At 39.0% G+C, this 21,661-nt stretch overlaps 1 protein-coding gene and 1 pseudogene across 1 annotated transcript in view; both read right to left on the minus strand.

Annotated features, from left to right (window-relative positions):
- Positions 1–21,661, minus strand: part of MICU3 (mitochondrial calcium uptake family, member 3) — a 156,395-nt gene that overhangs the window by 91,903 nt on the left and 42,831 nt on the right. The window contains exon 2 of the mRNA XM_006893555.1: positions 528–681. Coding sequence (XP_006893617.1) covers positions 528–681 — 154 coding nt within the window. The remainder of the gene's footprint in view (positions 1–527; positions 682–21,661) is intronic.
- Positions 2,298–2,781, minus strand: LOC102855942 (annotated as a pseudogene).

A 21,661-nucleotide genomic window follows, 5' to 3' on the forward strand; every position in this document is an offset into this window, starting at 1 on the left:
GTGCGATTGGCACAGGACAGAGCAGAGTTTAGGGCTGTTGTACATAGGGTCGCTATGAGTCGCAAACGACTCGACGGCACATAACAACAACAAAAACAAACCTTAAACAACACATAGAGGAAATGATGCGTTTGAAGACTACAGAATATATTGTGAACAGTATATTCTGAACAAACATCTGTCTTGGACAAGATGCAGGCAGGGTGCTCCTTAGAGGTAAAGAGGGGAAGAATTCATCTAATACACTCTGTGTATGTTGTTAGGAGGAAACTCCCAAAGGACACTGTGCTTGGAAACAAAGGAAAGGAAGACTCAATGCAATGGAGTGATGCAATGACTGCAAGTAGGGTCCTAAGCCTAAGTGAGATTGTGATGATGGTGCACATGAGGGACAGAGTTGAACTACTGCACACAGGGTCAGCATGAGTTTGGAACTGTTCCAATAACACTGAACAACAACAAATTTCTTTTTACAAACTAGAGTTTGGGGTAGGATCTTAAAAGATGATTTTAAAAAGCATACTTACATTTGGGCTCATCTGTTGTAACAGCCAAAATAAAATCATATGGAGTCATAAACAATTGCCCATCACATTCTATAGAAGCAAATAAACGGAATCGCCTCTCTCGTGATGTTGCACAGAGGTCTAAGTCTTCCATATTTGTTCTTCCCATAGCAACCTAAAGTTAAGGAAAAAAAGTATACAAAGTTGGACTATGCAAAATACTTTTAATTGTGTTGACTAAATGAAAGAATTTTGATATGAACTTTGATGTCAGTAGTTATAGAAAGACTTCAAGCCTTTTGTTCATAAAGTTGCTATGAGTCGTGCTCGACCTGAAGGCAATCAACAACAAAACGAAAAAAATGTAAAAACAATTCTACCATTTAGGTAATTTAGTGATTTTATAAAGAAATTATCTACATGATAAATAAAGCCCATTAATAGCTTGGAAGAGTCTTTCCATTTTAAACTGGCACTTTGAAATGCTTGTGTTTTCTTTTTTGTTTTTTAGTGGTCAGTCTGTAGAAGCTTGGATAAAACCACAAATAGTAAGCACCCTAGGAAAAACTCCCAAGAATTTACTGATAAATAAAATAATTTCATTCAAAATATTGAACTGACTTCTTGAGAGTTTATGTCAATTTACCTTATTAATAATACGTTGTTGCTGTTGTGTACCATTGAATTGGAACTGACCCAAAGCTGACCCTCCAGTGGATTTTCAGAGGCAATTAATTGCACAGGACTGCTCATTCTTCTCCCGCATCAATATAAGACATTTTCACATATTTCATACTGTTATTTTGATAGCAGAAAAATTCTATTTACAATTATAAGTATATTTTAAGTCATTTTGCATATTAGCATAAATTTAAAATTACATAAATATTACTTTGGTAAGTCATATCAAAGTAATTCATAATAGAGGGAAAAAAAACAAAGTAATTCATAGGTTTTAAGTAGAGTGGCTCTATTTTGTATTTCTAAGTTATGCTTTATTAAAGGAAAAGTCAAGTAAATGATTAATCTTTTTTTAATATTCTGAAGACTAAGTAGTTGAATGATTTTCCAAAACATTGTATACATCTTTAACAAAATTTAACTCTCTATAAAAGCATGTATCTAAATACTCAAACCCTCTACCTCACAGCCAAACTCTAAGGCATCTGAGGCTATCAATATTATAGGAGCGCACTGCTCATCTTTCTCCTGCAGAGTAGCTGGTGGATTTGTACTGTTGCCTTTTCATGAACAGCCCGGTGTGGTACACACAACATTTCCAGGGCTCCTTAAAAGCATGTATAAGAAACGAAATCTATGATCTCTGATATAAAAACTATGGAAACCACACCTATGGCCATCGAGTGGATTCTGACTCATAGTGACCCTACAAGACTTCCCAACAGGGTTTCTAAGGTTGTGATCTAACTAGAAGCAGATTATCTGAACTTTCTCCTACGGAATAGCTGGAAGGTTTGGACTACTGATGTTCTGGTTAGCAGCTGAGCCTTTAATTACTGATCTCTCAGGGTTCTCCATATGCAAACCCTCAAATCTGTTGTCAAGTTAATTTTGACTCACAATGACTGTAAAGGACATAAAACTACCCTATAAGATTTTCACAGTTGTAATTTTTTAATTTAATTTTTTTTATATCATAAGTGTTTATTGCAGTAATTTGGCCAAGGTTCCAACTGGGTGGCCCCGATGAGGGTGGGCAGGGGCCTCCTGCGCAGGGTTGAGCAAGTAAGACAAGAAGAGGGGAGGGCAAGCATATCTGGGACTGGGACCTCACAGCTGTGAGAGGATGCTGGGAGCCAGGCTGCAGGTCAGGCCTGTGCCATCCAGCTCTATGTTCAGGGTCTTCACGACACCATCATATTGAGTCACCTCTTGAGTCTTCAGTTCCCAAAAAGCAGCACCAATGAATCATCTAACAGCAAATCTATCTCCTCCCCAAAGGCTGCAGTGGGGTTAGCCAGGAGTCGAACCTTGCCTTCTGTGTAGTGGGCTTTCCCCTATTCGTTAGTCCCAAAGACATCGTTGACACTCAGGTATGCCATCACCTGGGCTCCCTTAGCCTTCACTGCCTCGGCCTGCTCCACAAACCCTGACAGAAGGGACTTGGAACAGCCAGGAGTAAAGGCTCCAGGAACGCTAAACAGCACCCCCTTCTGCCCTTGTACAGCTCTGCCAGGTTCACCTTCTTGCCAGGCCTACCTTCAAACACCAGCACTGACGGAAGTGTGTTTCCCACCTTTATCAGGGCCATGGCTGCAGCGATTCTCCTGACACTGCATGTTCTCCCAGCTGTCCACCTTGATATCATGTCAGTTTGCTATCTCACGCTCATGGGTGCTGCAGACTTAATGGCAGCTGCCGTAGTAAGTGCCAAGTAGGATCTCCAGGCCACTATGCATAGCCTGGCCAGCCTCATGCCTGGCCCAGGGGCTGCAAACCACAGCTTCAGTCCTTTCTCCCACAGCTGTAAATTTTTAAAGAAGACTGCTTCATCTTTTTTCTCCTTTGGAGCAACTGATGGTTTCAAACTACCAATCTTTTGGTTAGCCGCTGACTGCTTTAACCACTGTGTCAGCAAGGTTCTTCAGAAAATGTATGTTGTTCTTGTTATGCGCTGTCAAGCTACCAGCGACACATAGAGACCTGAACATACAGCTCTGAACCCTGCTCTATTTTGGGCCAATCTCACTGTCCCTGACACAGCTATCCCCATTACCCGAGTCACTGAGTCAATTCAGCCAGAGTCTTCCTCTCTTAGTGCTGTCCCTCCACCCTTGCAACTATAATGGCCCTTTTCAAGGACTTGTTCTTCCTGGCAACATGCCTAAAGTTTGTGAGATGGAGCTTCAAAATTCTTGCCTCTAAGAAATAGCCTGGATTTCACCCTCTCTAGGACTGATCTGATCATTCTCTTAGCCGTTCATGGTATGTTGAGAGATGTGGGTCCTGTTTCCGCTTCCTTACAGAGGCCTACAGGGCCTCCACAGGAAAGGACTAATAACCCAATTACAAAATGTTCAAAGACATGGAAAGAATTTTCAGAGAAGATATTTGGATGGCAGACAGACACATGAAAAAATGCTCAAAATCACTGGCAATAAGAGAGATGCAAATCAAAACCACAATGAGATTTCATCTCACTCCATTAGCAGTGGCAAAATTTAACAGGACAGCATATAATAAATGTTGGAGAGGATATGGTGAGATAGAACTCTTATACATTGTTGATGGAACTGTAAAACTGTATAACCACTGTGGAAGGCAGTGTGGTACTTCTTCAAAAAGCTGAACATAGAAATTCCATATGACCCAGATACAGCTATTCTACTGCTTGGAATATACATAGCAGCGTTATTCACCATCACAAGAACATGGAAACAACCCAAAAGTTCAACCACAAACAAATGAACTAAGATACTATCATATATTCACTAGATGGGATACTAAGCTGAATGCAGGAGCAATGAGTTTGTAAATTACTACCTACCTCCATTGATATCACATGCAAGCAAGATTCTGCTGAAGATTATCCAAAAACGATTGGAAAAGCACATCAGCAGAGAACTGCCAGAAGTGCAGGGTGGCTTTAGAAGGGGTTGTGGTACTAGCGATATTGTAGCTAATGTTAGGGGGATCTTGGCTGAAAGCAGTGAGTACCAGAGGAATATCTATCTGTGTTTCATTGATTATGCAAAGGCGTGTGACTGTGTGGATCACAACAAGCTAGGGCGGATTCTGAGAAGAATGAGAATCCCAGAACACTTGATCATGCTAATGTGAAACCTATACTTGGATCAGGAGGCAGTCATCAGAACAGAGCAAGGGAACACTGCATGGTTCAAAATTGGGAAGGGTGTACATCAGGGATGTGTCCTATCTCCATACCTTTTCAACCTCTGCTCAATGCAGAACAGATTATTCGGGAGGCTGGGCTGTATGAGGAGAAGTGTGGCATCAGGATTGGTGGAAGATCTATCAACAATCTGCATTATGCAGATGACACAACCCTGCTTTCTGAAACTGAGGAGGACCTGGAAGCACTTGCTGTAGAAGGTAAAAACCTGTAGCCGCCTTCAATATGGATTGAGACTCAATGTCAAGAAGACAAAGATCAAAGATTCTCACCACTGGACCAAATGGCAGCATCAGGATGAATGGTGACGAGACTGAGATTGCTAACAGCTTTAGTTTTCTTGGCTCCACAGTCAACACTCTTGCCACCAGAAGCCAGGAAATGAAAAGATGTATTGCGATGGGAAAGTCTGCTGTTAGGGACTTCTCCAGAGTATTGAAGAGCAATGGTGTCACTCTGGAGACTAAGGTCATGGTCTTTGCAATCAGTTGCTGTGCATCAGAGAGCTGGACAATGACTAGGGAGGCTAGAACGAGAACTGATAACTTTAAGCTGTGGTGCTGGAGAAGAGTAGTGAATATTCCACGGACTGCTAAGAGAACGAACAAGTTTGTCCTGGAGAGGGTGAAGCCAGGCTGCTCCTTGGGGGCAAGGATTTTGAAGCTTCGTCTGACATACTATGAACATGTTGCAAGGAGTCACCAGTCCTTGGGGAGGGATGTAATGCTTGGGAGGGTGGAGGGACAGCACAGGAGAGGAAGACCCTCTATGAAGTGGATTGATTCAGTGACTGGAGTAATGGGGGTAGGTGTGTCAGAAAATGAGTTTGGCACAGGATAGAGCAGAGTTTAGGGCTGTTGTACATAGGGTCACTATGAGTCACAGATGACTCGACAGATATAACAACAACAACAACAACTACAACACTACCTAACTCAGGAGGGACTAGAGAGCATTTTGCTATATTATCTAACTCAATCCCATAAGGACAAATACTGTATGTATAAGACCATTACTGTAGCATGCGTATGAGGATCCAAGGCGGGGAGGGTGGATGGGTGAGGAGGGCAGTTAATCACAGGGTCTCACAATTTGATGGCTGGAGAAGGGTGTGAAGGAAATGGGAAAAATTTGGCATGAAAACAATGTATATGAACTTGTAAAAGCAGCAGAGCTGAGGTTGTTGTTAGGTGCCATGGAGTTGGGTATAATTTACAGCAACCCATATGATAAACAGATATGGACAAGGAAATCAACCTTACCTGTGCCCCACAGTTTACTTCCCACCCGTCTTCTCACTAGGTCATTCATCTGGGCCTATCTTACATTTCTTTGTCTCAATTGTCTGACTCGTCTCCAGTGAATTTCCTGCATGATAACTCTGCCTCAAGCTCCTGATAGTTAAGCTTTACAATCTGAAGCTACAGTTTAGTCAGAAATCTTAAGCTATGATTTCTTCATCTATTCATCGTCATCATCTCTGATATACCTGAGCCTACTGCTAGAGGCACTATGTCACACCAACTCAATGAGGTTTTCCTCTCTTTCACTGACCTTCTACAAGCATTTCCAAGCCTGATAATCCTTTCCAAGGAAGAGCTTCTCCTAGCAACATTCCCAAATTATGTCAGATGAAGCTTTACCATCCTTGTCTCTAAAAAGCTTTCTGAGCATACCCTACAATGCTGAGGTAGGCTACTAGAATTAGGAAATATTTTTGGTCCTGTGATGGGCAAGAAGTGAGATGGTAAACAATTCAATGGCAATAACCAGTAATACCTTCCTGAATCCTCTTGAGGTCAACACCCTTCTGCACAGAAACTCTCAGGCTACTTCTTTCTCAGAGGACAAGGAAACCAACCTTGCCTGTGCCCCACATTTTATTTTCCAAGCCTTCTCGCTAGGTCATTCATTTGGGCCTATCTTACATTTCTTTGTCTCAATTGTTTATGACTCATCTCCAGTAAATTTCTTGCACAATAATTCCGCCTCAAGCTCCTGATGGTTATGCTCTACAATCGGAAGCTATAGCTCAGTCAGAAATGTTAAGGTGTAATTCTGCCTCTACCTCTTTAGTCTGTATCTGCTATGACCTCATAGGGAAATTTGGTAGGTTAGTGGTAAGAAGTTGTGCTGTAATACCAAAGGCATGTGGTTCATATCCATCAGCTGCTCTGTGTGGAAAGGATAGGCAATCTCCTCCCATGTGATTGATTTACTGCCTCTAAAAACTCACAGGAGGGTCAGTTTCAGGTTAGTTCCTATTTGACAGCAAACAAATACAATGTACGGATTTGAGCCTCGAATTTTGTCCTATGTTGTTTTTGCCACTAGTGTTCATGAGATGCCTTGTATTTTCTTAGACAAACGTACCTTCCTTAAGCATAGTTTATCATCTGCTCCATGATGCCAAACCTGCTTGACAACTTATCCCCTCTCTTGTGAGATAGGGCTGGCAACTCCTCCCTTCCTTAACCTCTACTAACAATAAATTAATAAATCCTGATGTTCCCCTTAAATTTCTCACACATCCACTTACCACCACTACCTTTGTTCAAGCCCTCTTTACTATTTCACTATAATTATACAGTAATTGCCTATTTGTGATTTTGCCCCCAATCTTATTCTGAAATGAGAGAAAACAAACTGAACTTTGGAACAATTTTACTTCTTTTAACCATCTAAGATATAAAAGAAATTAGATCAAGTAAAGTTAAGAGCTTCTTTTAAAACTCTATTTGTCCTAATTTCATTGTTTACTGTACAATCAACACCCTCTATCAGCTGGAATAATGCCCTCAATGGAGTCCACAGGTATAGTAAAGTTCTATGTCTGTGGAGGATTCTGGGATGGTTTGTGACAAAGGCAAAAATCCATATTCTAAAAGGGAAAATATTATTTATGTGCCTTGTTGTATGCTTGGAAAGGAACTGTGATGCCAATGCAAAGGTACAAATCCATTCACTACTCTGTGGGAGAAAAAAGGGCTATCTCCTCCTCTGTGATTTACTGCCTCTGAAAACATGCTGGAGGGTCAGCTATATGGGTCAGTTCCAACTCTAGAGTACACCACAAGAACAATACTAAAAAAGTCTTCCTAATACTGTTGACATGTACCCACCTTAGTCTAGCAAACTGCACAGTTTAATAAAACACATTAGTACTGTTCAAATGCAACAGGGATCAGTACAGCAAACAGCAGAACTGTGCAGTTATGGACTACCTGTGACTCACAGTGACACTATTAAAGACAGATAGACTTATTTACATTTCTCTTCCCACCTTGCATATATAACACTTTCAATAAATACTTCTAATTTACTAATATCATTAGTATGATTTATACATCACAAACTAAGTATGTCCTTAATATTTTGACTGGTATTAGAAAATGTGATAGTTCTCAAATGTAAATAAACATTTTCATCTACAGATGACAATAATAAACATGTAGCTTTATGCTGCCCTGGGTGGTTGCTGCTATTAGGCGGCATCTAGTCAACTACAATCCACAGCAACCACATGAAAAATAGAACAAAACTGTGCCCTATCTTTTACCATCCTCAACATTTCTGCAAAACTTAACTTCATTTTTGGAGTCACTGTATGAATTCATAGCACTGAGGATATACTTCTTTGCTGACTCTCCACTTTTCCAGCATAAATTTTTTCTCCAAGGACTGACGTTGCCTGACCACACGCCCAAAGTATGTGAGATGAAGTGACACCATCCTTGCCTCTAAGGAGCACCTTGGTTGCACTTCTTCCAAGATAGACAGATCTTTTTGTTCTTTTGAAAATCCATAGTATATTCAATATCCTTTAATTCAAAGGCATTGATTCTTCTTTGGTCTTCCTCATTCACTGTGAAACTTTCACACACATTTGGAGCAACTGAAAATACCATTGCTAGGGCCAACTACATCTTAGTCATTTAAAATGATATCCGTACTCTTTAAGACTTTAAAAATCCCCTGACAACAGATTTCCTCATGAAACATGCCTTTTGATTTCTTGACTACCAGATCTGGTGGCTCAGTTGTAAAAAGTTGTGCTGCCAATCCAAAGGCACATGTTTAGAATTCACAAGCTGGTCCAGGGGAGAAAGATGGGCAATCTTCTACTTTGTGGTTTTTACAGACTCTGAAAATCTGATGGCAGGTCAGCTATAAGTTAATTCCCACTCCAGGGTATGGAACAACTGCAGGTGCTTATTGTGAATACAAGTAAAAATAAATCGTTGAGCATTTCAAGTTTTCTCCATCTATTTTGATACTATGAGTCGCCTGTGACTCGACAACACTTAATAACAACAACAACAACATTCTGATATTGCCTTTTGGTCTAGTTATAAGGATTTTTGTTGTTGATAATGTGTTGTAATCCATACCGAAGGCCATAGTGTTTCATTTTCTTTAACCAGTGCTTCAAGTCTTCTTCACTTTCTAAAAGTTTTATGTCATCAGCTTATCTCATAGTGTTGATAAATCTTCCTCCAATCCTGCTGCAACATGTGTAATACAGTCTAGCTTGTCAGGTTACTTGCTTAGCATAATACTGAATAGGTATGTTGAAAGGATTCAACCCTGAGACACACCTTTCCTGATTTTAAACCATGCACTCTCCCCTTGTTCCATTCTAATACTGTTTTTTCATCTACAGATAGGTTCCACAGGAGCGCAGTTAAGTGTTCTGTAACTCCCATTCTTTGCAATGTTATCTATACTTTCTTAATATCTACACAGTCAAAAGCTATTGCATACACAGTAAAAGAGAACTAAACATTTTTCTGGTATTCTCTGTTTTTGTTGAAGACCATCTGACATCAGCAAGGACATCCTTCATTTCCACAGCCTCTTCTAAATTCAGCTGAATCTCAACTCATAGCAATCCTTTGTATAACAGATCAAAATCTGGCCCAGTCCTATACCATGCTCACAACTCCTGCTGTGCTTAGGCCCTTTGTTGGAGTCACTGTGTCCCTCTATTTAGTTGAGGGTCTTCCTCTCTTTCACTGACTCTCTACTTTTCCAAACATGATATCCTTTTCCAATGCAAAAGACTATTTTCTTAATAAAACAGATAATGGTTACACAGACACAAAATTCAGTAATTTTGTTTTTACTTGTAGTATAGTTTGGATCAAATGAATATATAGGTTTTGGACAAGGAGCAGTTTATGACATTAAGCTGAGGATACGTGACATACTAGAACATTTGAGGAAAGCTGTAGCTTCGGGATAGCAGACTACAAAGTGTCAGACGGAACTGAGACGTTTAAAAGATTCAGGTTTGCTTTTGAACTTTTCAAAGTTGAAAAAAAAATCTAAACCTTTATGAGGTTTAGCATTACTATTATGTTCAGAAACCACCACCAATCAAAAGGGTGGAAAACGATATTTAAACCAGTTTTCTAATCCGCTTGGCAGTCGTGCTTGCCTACAAATGACAATGACCTTGTATCATGTTAAAGTTCTGGACCTTTTAAAAAACAAATTCGGCCATTTCCCTGGAGCACACTGGCACGGATCTCTGATTAGGGGTATAATCCTTTTATTATAAGGAGCAGGTTAATATAAGTACACCATATTTATGCACTGGGCTATTTTATTTAATACCATTTTGCTTACCTAAATTCAATATATATTTTTTAAAAGATAATTTCTAAGGCTTAAAATTAAGCCAAATGTCTTTCACTAATTGCACTGCTTGAATAAGAAGGGGAACTGCTTGGGTAAAATAATATACAAATTGTCAATCGAGTAAAAACTTACCATTAAGTATAATGTGCTTAAGAGCCAATGACGACAGGGAAAAAAATAGCCAATGACGAAAGCTCACCTAAAAACTAAAATACTTGAGTTACATTTGTTTAGCTGTAACAACACTAGTTGCTAAAATTTAAATCTGTATTATAAATTCAAGATTATGTCTTTAAGACTAAAAATAAACTTTATAAAGTGATGAGGTATAACACCATTTAAATGCAGGGAAGAGACAATCAAGGGTCATAGAAATTACAGCCATTTTAAAAAAAGACATTTCTCTGTGTTGACAGTTCAAGTAAAACACACATATTTGGGATGTTAAGCAAATGACAGTCTCTAACCTATAAGAAGGGAGCTCTAGAGGCTTAGTGGTAAGAATTGTGTTGTAAACCCAAAGTTATCTGGTTCAAATCCACCATATGCTATTTGGGGGAAAGATGGGCAATCTCTTTCATTGGAGATTTAGTGCCTCTGAAAACCCACAGTTTGCTATGAGTTGGTTACTACTCATCAGTACGTAACAATCACCACCACCACCTACTTTGGGGTGACCACTTAAAAAAAAGTGTGATCCAATAGAATGTTGATGTTACAAAGCAATATAAGTAACATACTAAAGTAAAATCTTACTGAATAATATTTTTAAAAGGTTGGAGCAGTTACATCAACAGAGAACTGTCAGAAATTCAAGTTAGATTCAGAAGTGCCCTTTTAATTAGAGATACACTGATGAGGTCTTACAGATCTTGGGTGAAAAGAGTTCTAGAAAGATGTTTACATGTGTTTTTATTAATCATGCAAAGTATTCAACTGTGTGGATCAGGCTAAATTATGATTAACATTACAAAGAATGGGAATTCGATAATACTTACTTGAAACTCTAGAGACCAAGAAGAGCAGTTTGAACAGAACAAGGGAATCCTGCATGGTTTAAAATTAGGAATCATATGTGCCAGGGTTGTATCCTTCCACTATATCTATTCTGTATGTATTGTGAGAAATAATCTAAGAAGCTAGATTCCATGAAGAAGAATGTGACATCAGAATTGAAGGAGAAATCAGCAACAACTTGAGATATGCAGATGAAAACATTCTGTTTCCAGAAAACAAAAATATTTTGAAGTACTTTTTGGTTATGTTTGAAGACCACAGCCTGGTGTGGATTACACCTCAACACCAGGAAAATAAAAATCCTAACTGGTCCAATAAGCAGCATCATGATACATAAATGGCTGAAGCTGTCACTGACCCACAATGAATAGATATGAAAGCAGCAGTCAAGAAATCAAATTGTGCCAAGGACTTCTTCAAAGTACAAAAGAGCAAAGATGTATATTCAAAGACTAAGGTGTACCTGACTCCAGCCAAGGAATTTTAAATTGCCTCATATACATGTGAAGGTTAGACAATGAATAAGGAAGACTGAAGAATGATGTCTTTGAATTACAGATTTTGCAAAGAATATACCATGGACGACCAAGAAAAAAAATCTGCCTTGGAGGAAGTGTAATCAGAGTGTTCCTTGGAAGTCAGGATTCTGAGACTTAGTCTTGTACCCTTTGGGCATGTTATCAAGATCATGCAGTACCTGGAGAAGACCATAAAGCATGGAAAAGTTTAAGGTCAATAAAAAAAAAAGGAGACACTTAACAATACAGACTAGCAAGTTAAGAGGCTGTGAGGATGGCATGGAACTGGGCAGTTTTGTTCTGTTCTATATTGGGTTCCGAAGGTGTGCAGGGAGTTCTAGTGGCCCAAAGGATAGGGTACAGTGCCAATGCAAAGGACAGTGGCTCAAACGCACTAAGTGCTCCACAAGAAAAGGACGGGCAATCTCCTCCTGTGAGATTTATTACCAACCTCTGGAAATCCACTGGAGAGTCAGCTATTTGTTGGTTTCCACACAATGGCAATGAGTGAAGTAAACGGAATGGACTGCCAAAAGAACAATTATTCCATGGCGAAATAAATGGCAATATACTGTAGTTTGTTTGGAGCTGTGCCTGCTAACCACTCTCTAGTGGTTTTAATCCACCATTGGCTCCTTGGGAGAAAGATAGGTAATATTCTCAAGTTTAATTCACAGCCTTGAAAAACCCATGGAGTACCAGCCACAAGGTGGTTGGTCCCCAAACACAAAGAGAGAGAGGGAGAGGGGAGAGAAGAGAGAGAGACAAGAGGAGGGAGAGAGGAGAGAAAGAGGAGGGAGAGAGGAGAGAGAGAGGGAGAGGGGGAGGAGGAGGGAGAGGGAGAGAGGGAAACAGAGAGAAAGAGAGAGAGGTGTCACAGCTAACAAGAACCTATTAAAGAGAAAAATCTTAGATTTGTAATGGTTGCAAAGAGAAATATTAGCCTCTGAAAAGGTAAAGGGGAGGAATTGCAAGGGAGAATCTAAGACTGGCTAGATCAGCTTTTAAGGGTATACGAATTGTCCATACTTAAGCACAATACATTGCTGGAGATGCCTCTTTACAATAGCCTATTATATAGCGTGAAACCATTTCTCTGCATATAAACTTGCCATGATTTTGATGTTGGCATTACCAGCAGATCAGCAGATCCAATGAAGCAAATAAATAACAGAAGACTTAAATTCGTTCTAATTGGGCAATAAGTAGCACACCAAATCATGGAAATTATTTACAGCTCATTAATCAGTTTTTCAAAATTTCTCTAATTAAAAATCCTTAATGTTTTTATCATCAATTAGCCTTTCTTCTGTTTTTCCTAAGAACCAAAGTCTTCCAAGTGAGAACGTGATCTGAAACAGTGTGACTCACAGTTAACCAGGTAGTATCAAGTCAGCGATTTGGGGGCTGCAGTCAGGGCTGCACTGGGACCAGAAAACACACTTCTGATTTGATCTTTATTACCTTAGTTAAAACCAAAGTCAAAACAAGGTCAATTCCACCCAATTGTATAAAACCGTTCTGTAAAGGATTTTCAATGACTGATCTTTTTTTTTTTTTTTACCCCAGAAGTATATTACTTCTAGGGTGCCTCAGGGTGGATTTAAATTAGCAACCTCTCAACAACCAAGACCTAGAAGTATTTGCCACATCCAAGAATTTAACACATTCTTAGAAGATGCCATTTGTCTATTTTTTTGTCTCCTGGTTGTAGGTTTTTCATTATGGTTGGACGACTGTTGATATTGTCGATTAGGGCTTCTACAGTTCTTCCTAGCTTTTCTCTGATGAATATTATAGTCTCTGGTTTTATTTCTAGGTCCCTGATCCACTTTGAGTTGTTTTTTTAATAAAAGTGTGAGGTGTGGGTCTTGCTTAAGTATTCTGCAGATGGTTGTCCAATTATGCCAACATCATTTGTTAAACAGATTGCCCTTTCCCCACTTAATTGATTCCATCTACTCTTCAAATATCAGGTGACCAACAGAGAGGTGGATGAGCTGATTTCAGGATTCTTAATTTGATTCCATTGATCTATGTGTCTGGTGCTTTACCAGTACCATGCTGTTGATCACCACAGCTGTGTAGTAGGATTTGCGATTAGGGAGTAAAAAAATTTCTCCAACAGGGTAAGAAGGAAAGACTCAGGCTGGGAAAAAAATATTTGGCAATGACATATCTGATAAAGGACCTATACCTAAAATTAATAGAACACTCCAGAATTTCAACAAGAAAAATGTAAATAATCCAACCACAAAATGGACACAGGATATGAAGAGGCATTTGACCAAAAGAGGACAATAAAATGACAAACAGACACATGAAGAAATGTTAAAAATCCCTAGCTATTAGAAGATGCACATTAAAACAACTATGAGATACCATCTCGCCCCAGTAACAATAGCAAAGTTCAATAGGGCAGCAAACAACAAATGCTGGCGAGGTTGTGGAAAGACTGAACTCACAACCATTATGGAAGGTGGTCTGGCATTTTCTTAGAAAATTGGAAATAGAAATATCATTTGACCAAGAAATTCACTAGTAGGAATATATCCTAAAGAAACCAGAGCTCCCACTCAAACAGATTTATGTTTATTGTTGTGTTATTCACAATAGCAAAGAGATGGAAGAAACAAATGAGATGCCTATCAACAAATGAATGGATAGAAAAACTATGGTATCGTCACACAATGAAATACTACACAGCACTGAAAAACAAGGAACTCATAAAATGTTACACAACATGGGTGACCATGGAGGACATTTTGCTCAGGAAATTATCTCAGTCACAAAAGTACAAATACAGCTTAAGACCACTGTTATAAAAGAGGACGGACATGGGTGGGTGTTGTGGGGAAAATTGGGAAACGGGGATAAATAATGAACACTGCATTGGAACAGATGAAGGAAAGAACTCTTTAGAAAAGGAATTTATGATTAAGCATTATCTGCATGACAACAATTCAGAATAAGAAGTGCATAGCAAAGTGGAAAGGGAGAAAAGTGGCAAGAAGTTGCACTGAAATCCTGAAGAAACAGGGTTCAAGGCCATCAGCTGCTCTGTGGGAAAAGGATGGGCAATCTAACTGTCTCTGAAAATATTCCAGAGGGTCATCTATGTGCTGGTTCCAACTCTACATTACACAACAACAACAAACTGCACTGGAGGGTGAGAGGTAGGAAGGAAAATGTGCAATAATGAACGAATGAAAATCCAACTTTTCTGTAAAGTTTTGCTAAATCATAATAAAAAAAACGTTCTACAGAAACATACAGAAACACTCACAGCGGCCCTGTATACAATAGCTCTGAAGCCTGCCCTGTCCTGAACCAGTTTCACTAGCTTTGATACTTTTACCCTCTTTATTCCAGTTATGTCAATCCATCTCATCCAGGGTCTTCTCCTCTCCACTGTCCCTCCACCCTTTTAAGCATTATGTTCTCCATCAAGGACTGATCCTTCCTGGCCACATGCCCAAAGTATGTGAGACAAAGCTTTGAAATCCTTGCCTCCAAGGAGAAACTTGGTTTTATCCTCTCTAAGACAGACATATTTGTTCTCTTGGCAGTCCATGGTATGTTCAAGACTCTTCTACAGTACCACAACTCAAAGGCATCAATTATTCTTCTGTTATCTTTTAATACCTATGTTATTATTACCTATAGACCTGTTTCTGAGGTCAATTTGTTACTCCAGGAAATGCTATATATTCCACCTACCCATCTCAGGAGCTGATATTAGGATGCTTCTTTTGAGACTTATTCAGTAAAGAGCAATGGTCATTGGCAACACATTCAATGTTTATTTATCTGCTTCTAAACTTTATAGACTACACAAAGCATGTGATTGTGTGGATCATAACAAATTAATACTACTATGAAGAAGAATGGGAAACACAGAACACTTAATTATGCCCATATCTAGACCAAGAAGCTGATGTCCTACAAAACAAGGGCACCTTACATGATGGAAATGCAATAAAGGTATGTGTTAGGGCTACATTCTTTTCCAGTACTTATTCAACCTACCTGCTGAACAAATCATATGAGAAGCTAGAGTTTATTAAGAAGAAAGTGGTAGCAGGATCAGAATAAGACTCATCAACAACTTGCATTATGCAGATGACACAACCTTCCTTAGTGAAAACGAGGAGGATCAAGCACTTACTCCACAAGATCAAAGGCCTTCAATATGGATTATACCTGAGCATCAGGAAAACAACAATTCTCACCACTGGGATGCTAATCAACATAAGGATAGATGGAGAAAAGACTGAAATTGTCAATAATTTCATATTACTTGGATCCACAATCAACATGCTTGGTTTACGCATTAGAGACATTGCATTTGCTGTCCGGGAAAGACTAAAGTGTGTCTGATTCAGGCCGTGATCTTGTGATGTATCTGAGAACTAGATAGAGAATAAGGATGGCAGAAGAAGAATCAATGCCTTAGAGTTGTGGGGTTGGAGAAGAGTATGGAATATCCCATAGACTGCAAAGGAGCAAATATATGTCTTGGAGAAAGTGCAGGAGGAATACTCTTTAGAAGCAAGGATGGCAAAGCTTCTTCTAACATTCATTAAGCATGGTGTTAAGAGGAGAGGTTGTTCCTTGGGGAATAGTTGTGGTGCTGGAGAAGAGTACTGAACATTCCATTCATACTAGATTAGCAGTTATCTATTTATATAGCTATGCTATCACTAAACATAAATTCCTTTATAAAAGTACATTTTTAACAGCCTCAGTGAATAGTGTCTGAAATATGTAAGTTGTTGTTATGTGCTGTCACTTGAGACTCATAGAGACCCTACGTACAAAAGCCCTAAACTCTGCTCTGTCCTGTGCCAATCGCACCATCTCCGATACACCCATCCCAATTACCCTAGTCACTGAATCAATCCACCTCATAGAGGGCCTTCCCCTCCTCCACCCTACCAAGTATGATGTCCTTCTCCAAGGACCGGTCTCTCCTCACAACATGTCCAAAGTATGTTAGACGGAGCCTCAGAATCCTTGCCTCCAAAGAGGCTTGCAGTTTAACCCTTTCCAGGATGAATCTGTTTGTTTTCCTAGCAGTCCATAGTACCCTCCAGCACCAAAGCTCAAAGGCATCAATTCTCCTTCTATCCTCCTTAGTCATTGTCCAACTCTCTGATGCATAACAAGTGATTGTGAAGACCATGGCCTGTATCAGACACACCTTAGTCTCCAGAGAGACACCATTGTTCTTCAGTACTTTGGAGAGGTCCCTAACAACAGACTTTTCCATGGCAATACGTTTTGAGGCCTTGAACACTAATGAGTGAAGACCAGATGAGTTGTGGGAGGATATCAAGGGTATCATCCAGAAAGAGTGCAAATGGTCATTGCAAAGACGGAAGAGGAAGAAAAGACCAAAATGGATGTCAGAAGAGACTTTGAAAATTGCACTGGAGCACAGAGAAGCCAAAGCACAAGGAAGAATTCAATATACTAAAGAGTTGAACAGAAGATTTCAAAAGGCAGCACAGGATGACAAAGTAAAATATTGCAATTAAATGTGCAAGGAGTTGGAGTCAGAAAATCAAAAGGGCCGAACTCGCTCAGTATTTCTTAAGCTCAAGGAACTGAAGAACAAATTCAGACTTAGAGTAGATATAATCAAGGATGTTTTGGGCAGAATATTAAATGATCCAGGAAGTATTAAGAGAAGATGGAAAGAATATACTGAGTCACTGTATCAAAAGGAATCGGCAGACAGAAAAATTTCATGAAACAACATATGAGCAAGAGCCTATGGTGATGAAGGAAGAAGTTCAAGCTTCTTGAAGGAACTAGCAAAAAATAAAGTCCCAGGAATAGATGGTATCCCAATTGAGATATTTCAGCTAACAGATGCTGCCCTGGATGTGCTCACCAAGTTGTGCCAAGAAATACGTAAGAGGCTAGATAAATGTTTACATGAACAGACCAATGTTCATAAATTATTTTTGGCATCTTGGTAATAAGCCACCAAAGGGATATAATCTTGGTCAGGTGATAGTAATTTCTAAATTCAATGCTTTCTTATCAAGTTGGAACCATCAAGCGGATTTCTGGAGTTGTAAATTACTTGGGAAGAGACTGCCCATCCTCCTGAGGAGCCAAAGTTTGACTGGAAGGTGCCACCTTTGGGTGAACAGCACAACTCCCTACGGACCACACCATCACAATGTCCCAAATTGAGTTTAGAAAACAAAATTAAGGCTTCATATATCAGTCATCTTGTCTGGACTGATGAAGGAAGAGATGAGTAGACCAATTCAGTTAAGAACCTGGGCTCAAGAAGAAATTTTAACTACATGCATAAGAGAGGCTGCTGAGTCCTGTGCCATTTGTACAATCAGCTGCAGACTGGACCACTGTGATCCACAGGGTTTTTATTAGCTGATTTTTGGAAGCAGATTGCCTAGCCTTTGTCATAATCTGTCTTTATCTAGCAACCCTTCTGAAATCCACTCAACATCATAGAAAGATAGAACAAGTGGTGACTACACATGAAGTGCACTCTCTTGGATTCAAACAAGGTCTCCTGCATAGAAGAATTCTACTACTAAATAGCCTTGAGAATGGGTATAAAGTCATTGGAGCCAGCAATTTAGAAATACATCATGGAAGCAGAACACTGAAACAACTCAAAGGTTCAAATCCACCTGCTGCTCTGAGGGAGGAAGATGGGCAATCACGTCCTATGGATTTACAGCCTTTAAAAACCCCTGAAGGATCATCTGTGAGTCGATTCTGACACAATAGCATGCGCTTGAGGAATTAGTTAGTTACATTAAGAATGTCAAAAGTAGTTATTAGCCTGAAGTGCCTTATGTTCTCATTTAGATCTTTGTGTCTGTGGTGAAGTTGAATCTATAAGTGAGAAATAAAGTAAGTTTTAATAAACTAACATAAGATATACCTATCCAATTGGCAAAGCTAATTCTCTTTGATAAAAAAAAAAAATCAACCATCTCTCTTTGCAAGTCCTTCAATAATTAATTGTTTTCCTAAAACTCACAGTTGGTAAATTGATTCCATCATACAAATACTCTACTGGACAGAGGAGAGTTTCCCCATAGGTCTTTCAAGATTGTAAACTTAAGACAACAGATTGTCACATCTTTCTTTTGTGACTATACTACTTACCATTACTACTATCCAGTGCTGTCAATTCTTACTCATAGAAACCTTGCAAGGCTTTCGGGGAGAAGAGTGTCCACCTTTCTCTTGCAAAGCAGCTAAGGGACTCAAACTGCTAACCTTTGTTTCAACAGCAGAGCAAGGTGCAATGCACCACATTGCCAGGTAAAATAAAATGGATCAAATACAACAGAAATATGTTCCTTTCTCTCTCCTATGAGAGTTCATAGGTCAATGCAGTAAGATTTTGAGGATGAAGTGGGAAGAATCAGGGAACTCGGCTTCATGTAGATTTTTTTTAAGTTCAGAAGCCCAAGATAATGATGACTCTACTCTTATTAACCAAAGAAAGAGAAAAGACATGAAAAAATTGTACTGGAAGTGCTTGTTAGGGCAATATGACAAGGAAAGGAAATAAAAAGGCTTCCAGATCAGCAAAGAGATAGTAAACTGCCACTATATGCAGATGATATAACAGTATACAGAGAAAGCCCCAACGATTCAACAACAACAAAAGTTAGAACTAGCAGACCAATTTAGTAGAGTGGCAGGATATAAGCTCAATAACAAAAAAATCAGTGGGATTCATCTACAATCACAAAGAGAATTCAAACAAGGAAACAGAGAGAGCAATACCATTTATAGTAGCTAACTACAAAATGAGATAATTAGGAATGAACCTAACTAGAGATACAAAAGATTTATACAAAGGAAACTACAGAACTTTTCTGTGAGACACAATAAAAGAACTAAAGAAATGGAAAAACATGCCCTGTCCTAGACAAGAAGCCTCAATATTGTAACAATGACAATTCTACCAAAAACAATCTATATGTTCAATGAAAGATGCAATCCTAATCTAGATTGCAAATTCATTTTTCAAGGAGACCGAAAGGGAAATTGTCAAGTTCATTTGGAGACAAAAGAGACCCCAAATAAGTAAAGCATTTTTGAAAAACAAAAATGAAATGGGAGGCACAGCATTCCCTGCCCTCAAAATCTACTACAAAGAAGTAGTAACCAAAACAGCATGGTACTGGTACAATGACAAACACATAGATAGACCAATGGAACAGAATTAAAAACTCAGATATAGACCCAGCTACACCAACAGGTATTTGACAAGGAAATTAACTCGAACAAATGGGGAAATGACAACCTCTTTAAAAAATGATGTGTGTAAACTGGACTGCTATCTGCAGAAAACCGTAACAGAATCCACATCTCACATCACACACAAATAGCAACTTAAAAAATAACACAAAAACAAATTAACTAAAGGTGGATCAGAGACTTAGGAGTAAAGCCCTAAATCACAAAGTCACAGGAGACAAACTGGGACCAATTGTAGAAGGCCTAATATAGCCAGAAATGCACAATCTGAAGAGGATAAAATTGATGAATGGGATCTTCTAAAAATTAAATGTGCTCATCAAAAACTTTTTTCAACAGGGTGAAAAGAAAACCTACTTGACTGGCAACAAACGTTTGGCAATACCATTTCAGACAACGGTCTCATAATAAAAGTTTGCAGAACACTCCTGGGCCTTTGGAAGAAAAAAAGACTGCTAACACAATTACAAAATGGGCGAAAGACTTCACAGAGGAAGACATTCAGATGGCCAACAGACACATGGAGAAATGCTCAAAATCACTGGCAATAATAGAGATGCAAATCAAAATCACAATGAGATACCATCTCGCTCCAATAGCAGTAGCAAAGTTAGTAAGGCAGCAAGCAATAAATGCTGGAGAGGATTTGGAGAGGTGAGAACTCTAATACACTGTTGGAGGGAATATAAAATGACACTACCACTATGGAAGGCAATTTGACATTTCCTCAAAAAGCTGAACACAGACTCTGTGACCTAGCTATGCTACTACTAGGAATATACCACAAGAAAATGAGAACTGAGACACAAATGGAGATTTGTTCATCTATGTTCAAAGCAGCATTATTCACCAGTGCAAGAACATGTAAACAACCTAAATGTCCAAAAACAACTGAATGACTGAGAAATTTTAGTACATGGGATACTATGACTACTTTGAGGTACATGAATACCAGTCACACAATGGAATACTATGCAGCACTCAAGAACAACAATTTCAAAAATACTACATAGGTGGGGAGAGCCTAGAGAGCATTATGCTGAGTGAACTAACTTAGTCTTATAAGGACCAATACAGTATAGAAATCATTATTTTAAAAATAGAAGGGTAACTATTAAAACATGTCTTCAACAAGATGGAAAAGGCAACTCCAATTTCATTTGGAATGGAAAGAGGCCCAGAATAAGCAAAGCAGTCCTTAAAAAGAGAAACAAGGTAGGAGGCATCTCACTCCCTGATTTAAAATCCTACTACACAGCCATGGTGGTCAAAACAGCATGGTACTGGTACAATGACAGACACATATATCAATGGAATAGAATTGAGAATCCAGTAACCAGCCCATCTACCTATGGGCAACTGATTTTTGACAAGGAGATGAAACCAGTTAAGTGGGGAAACAACAGCTTTTTTAACAAATGGTGCTGGCAAAATTGGAAAACTATCTGCAGAAAACTCAAGCAAGATCCATACCTCTGATTCAAAGTGGATTATGGACCTAGGACTAAAACCAAGGACTATAAACTTCATTAAAGCAAAGCTTGGAAGAACTCTAGAAGTCCTAATCCACAACATAAACAGTCTTCCAAACATCCTCAAAAATCTACAATCAGGAGAGGATAAAATGGATGAATGGGACCTTCTAAGACTCAAATCCCTATGCACATAAAAAAACTTCTCCAACAGGGTAAAAAGGAAAGCCACAGACTGGAAAAAAGTTTTTGATAATGACATGTCAGATAAGGGACTTATATCTAGAATTAATAAAATACTCAAGTACCACAACAAGATAAAGGTAAATAACCCAATCAAAAAATGGGCACAGGATATGAACAGAC

The sequence above is a fragment of the Elephantulus edwardii genome, unplaced genomic scaffold (genome assembly GCF_000299155.1).
Source record: "Elephantulus edwardii isolate Elephantulus edwardi_28Jun2011 unplaced genomic scaffold, EleEdw1.0 scaffold00128, whole genome shotgun sequence".
NCBI lineage: Eukaryota > Metazoa > Chordata > Mammalia > Macroscelidea > Macroscelididae > Elephantulus > Elephantulus edwardii.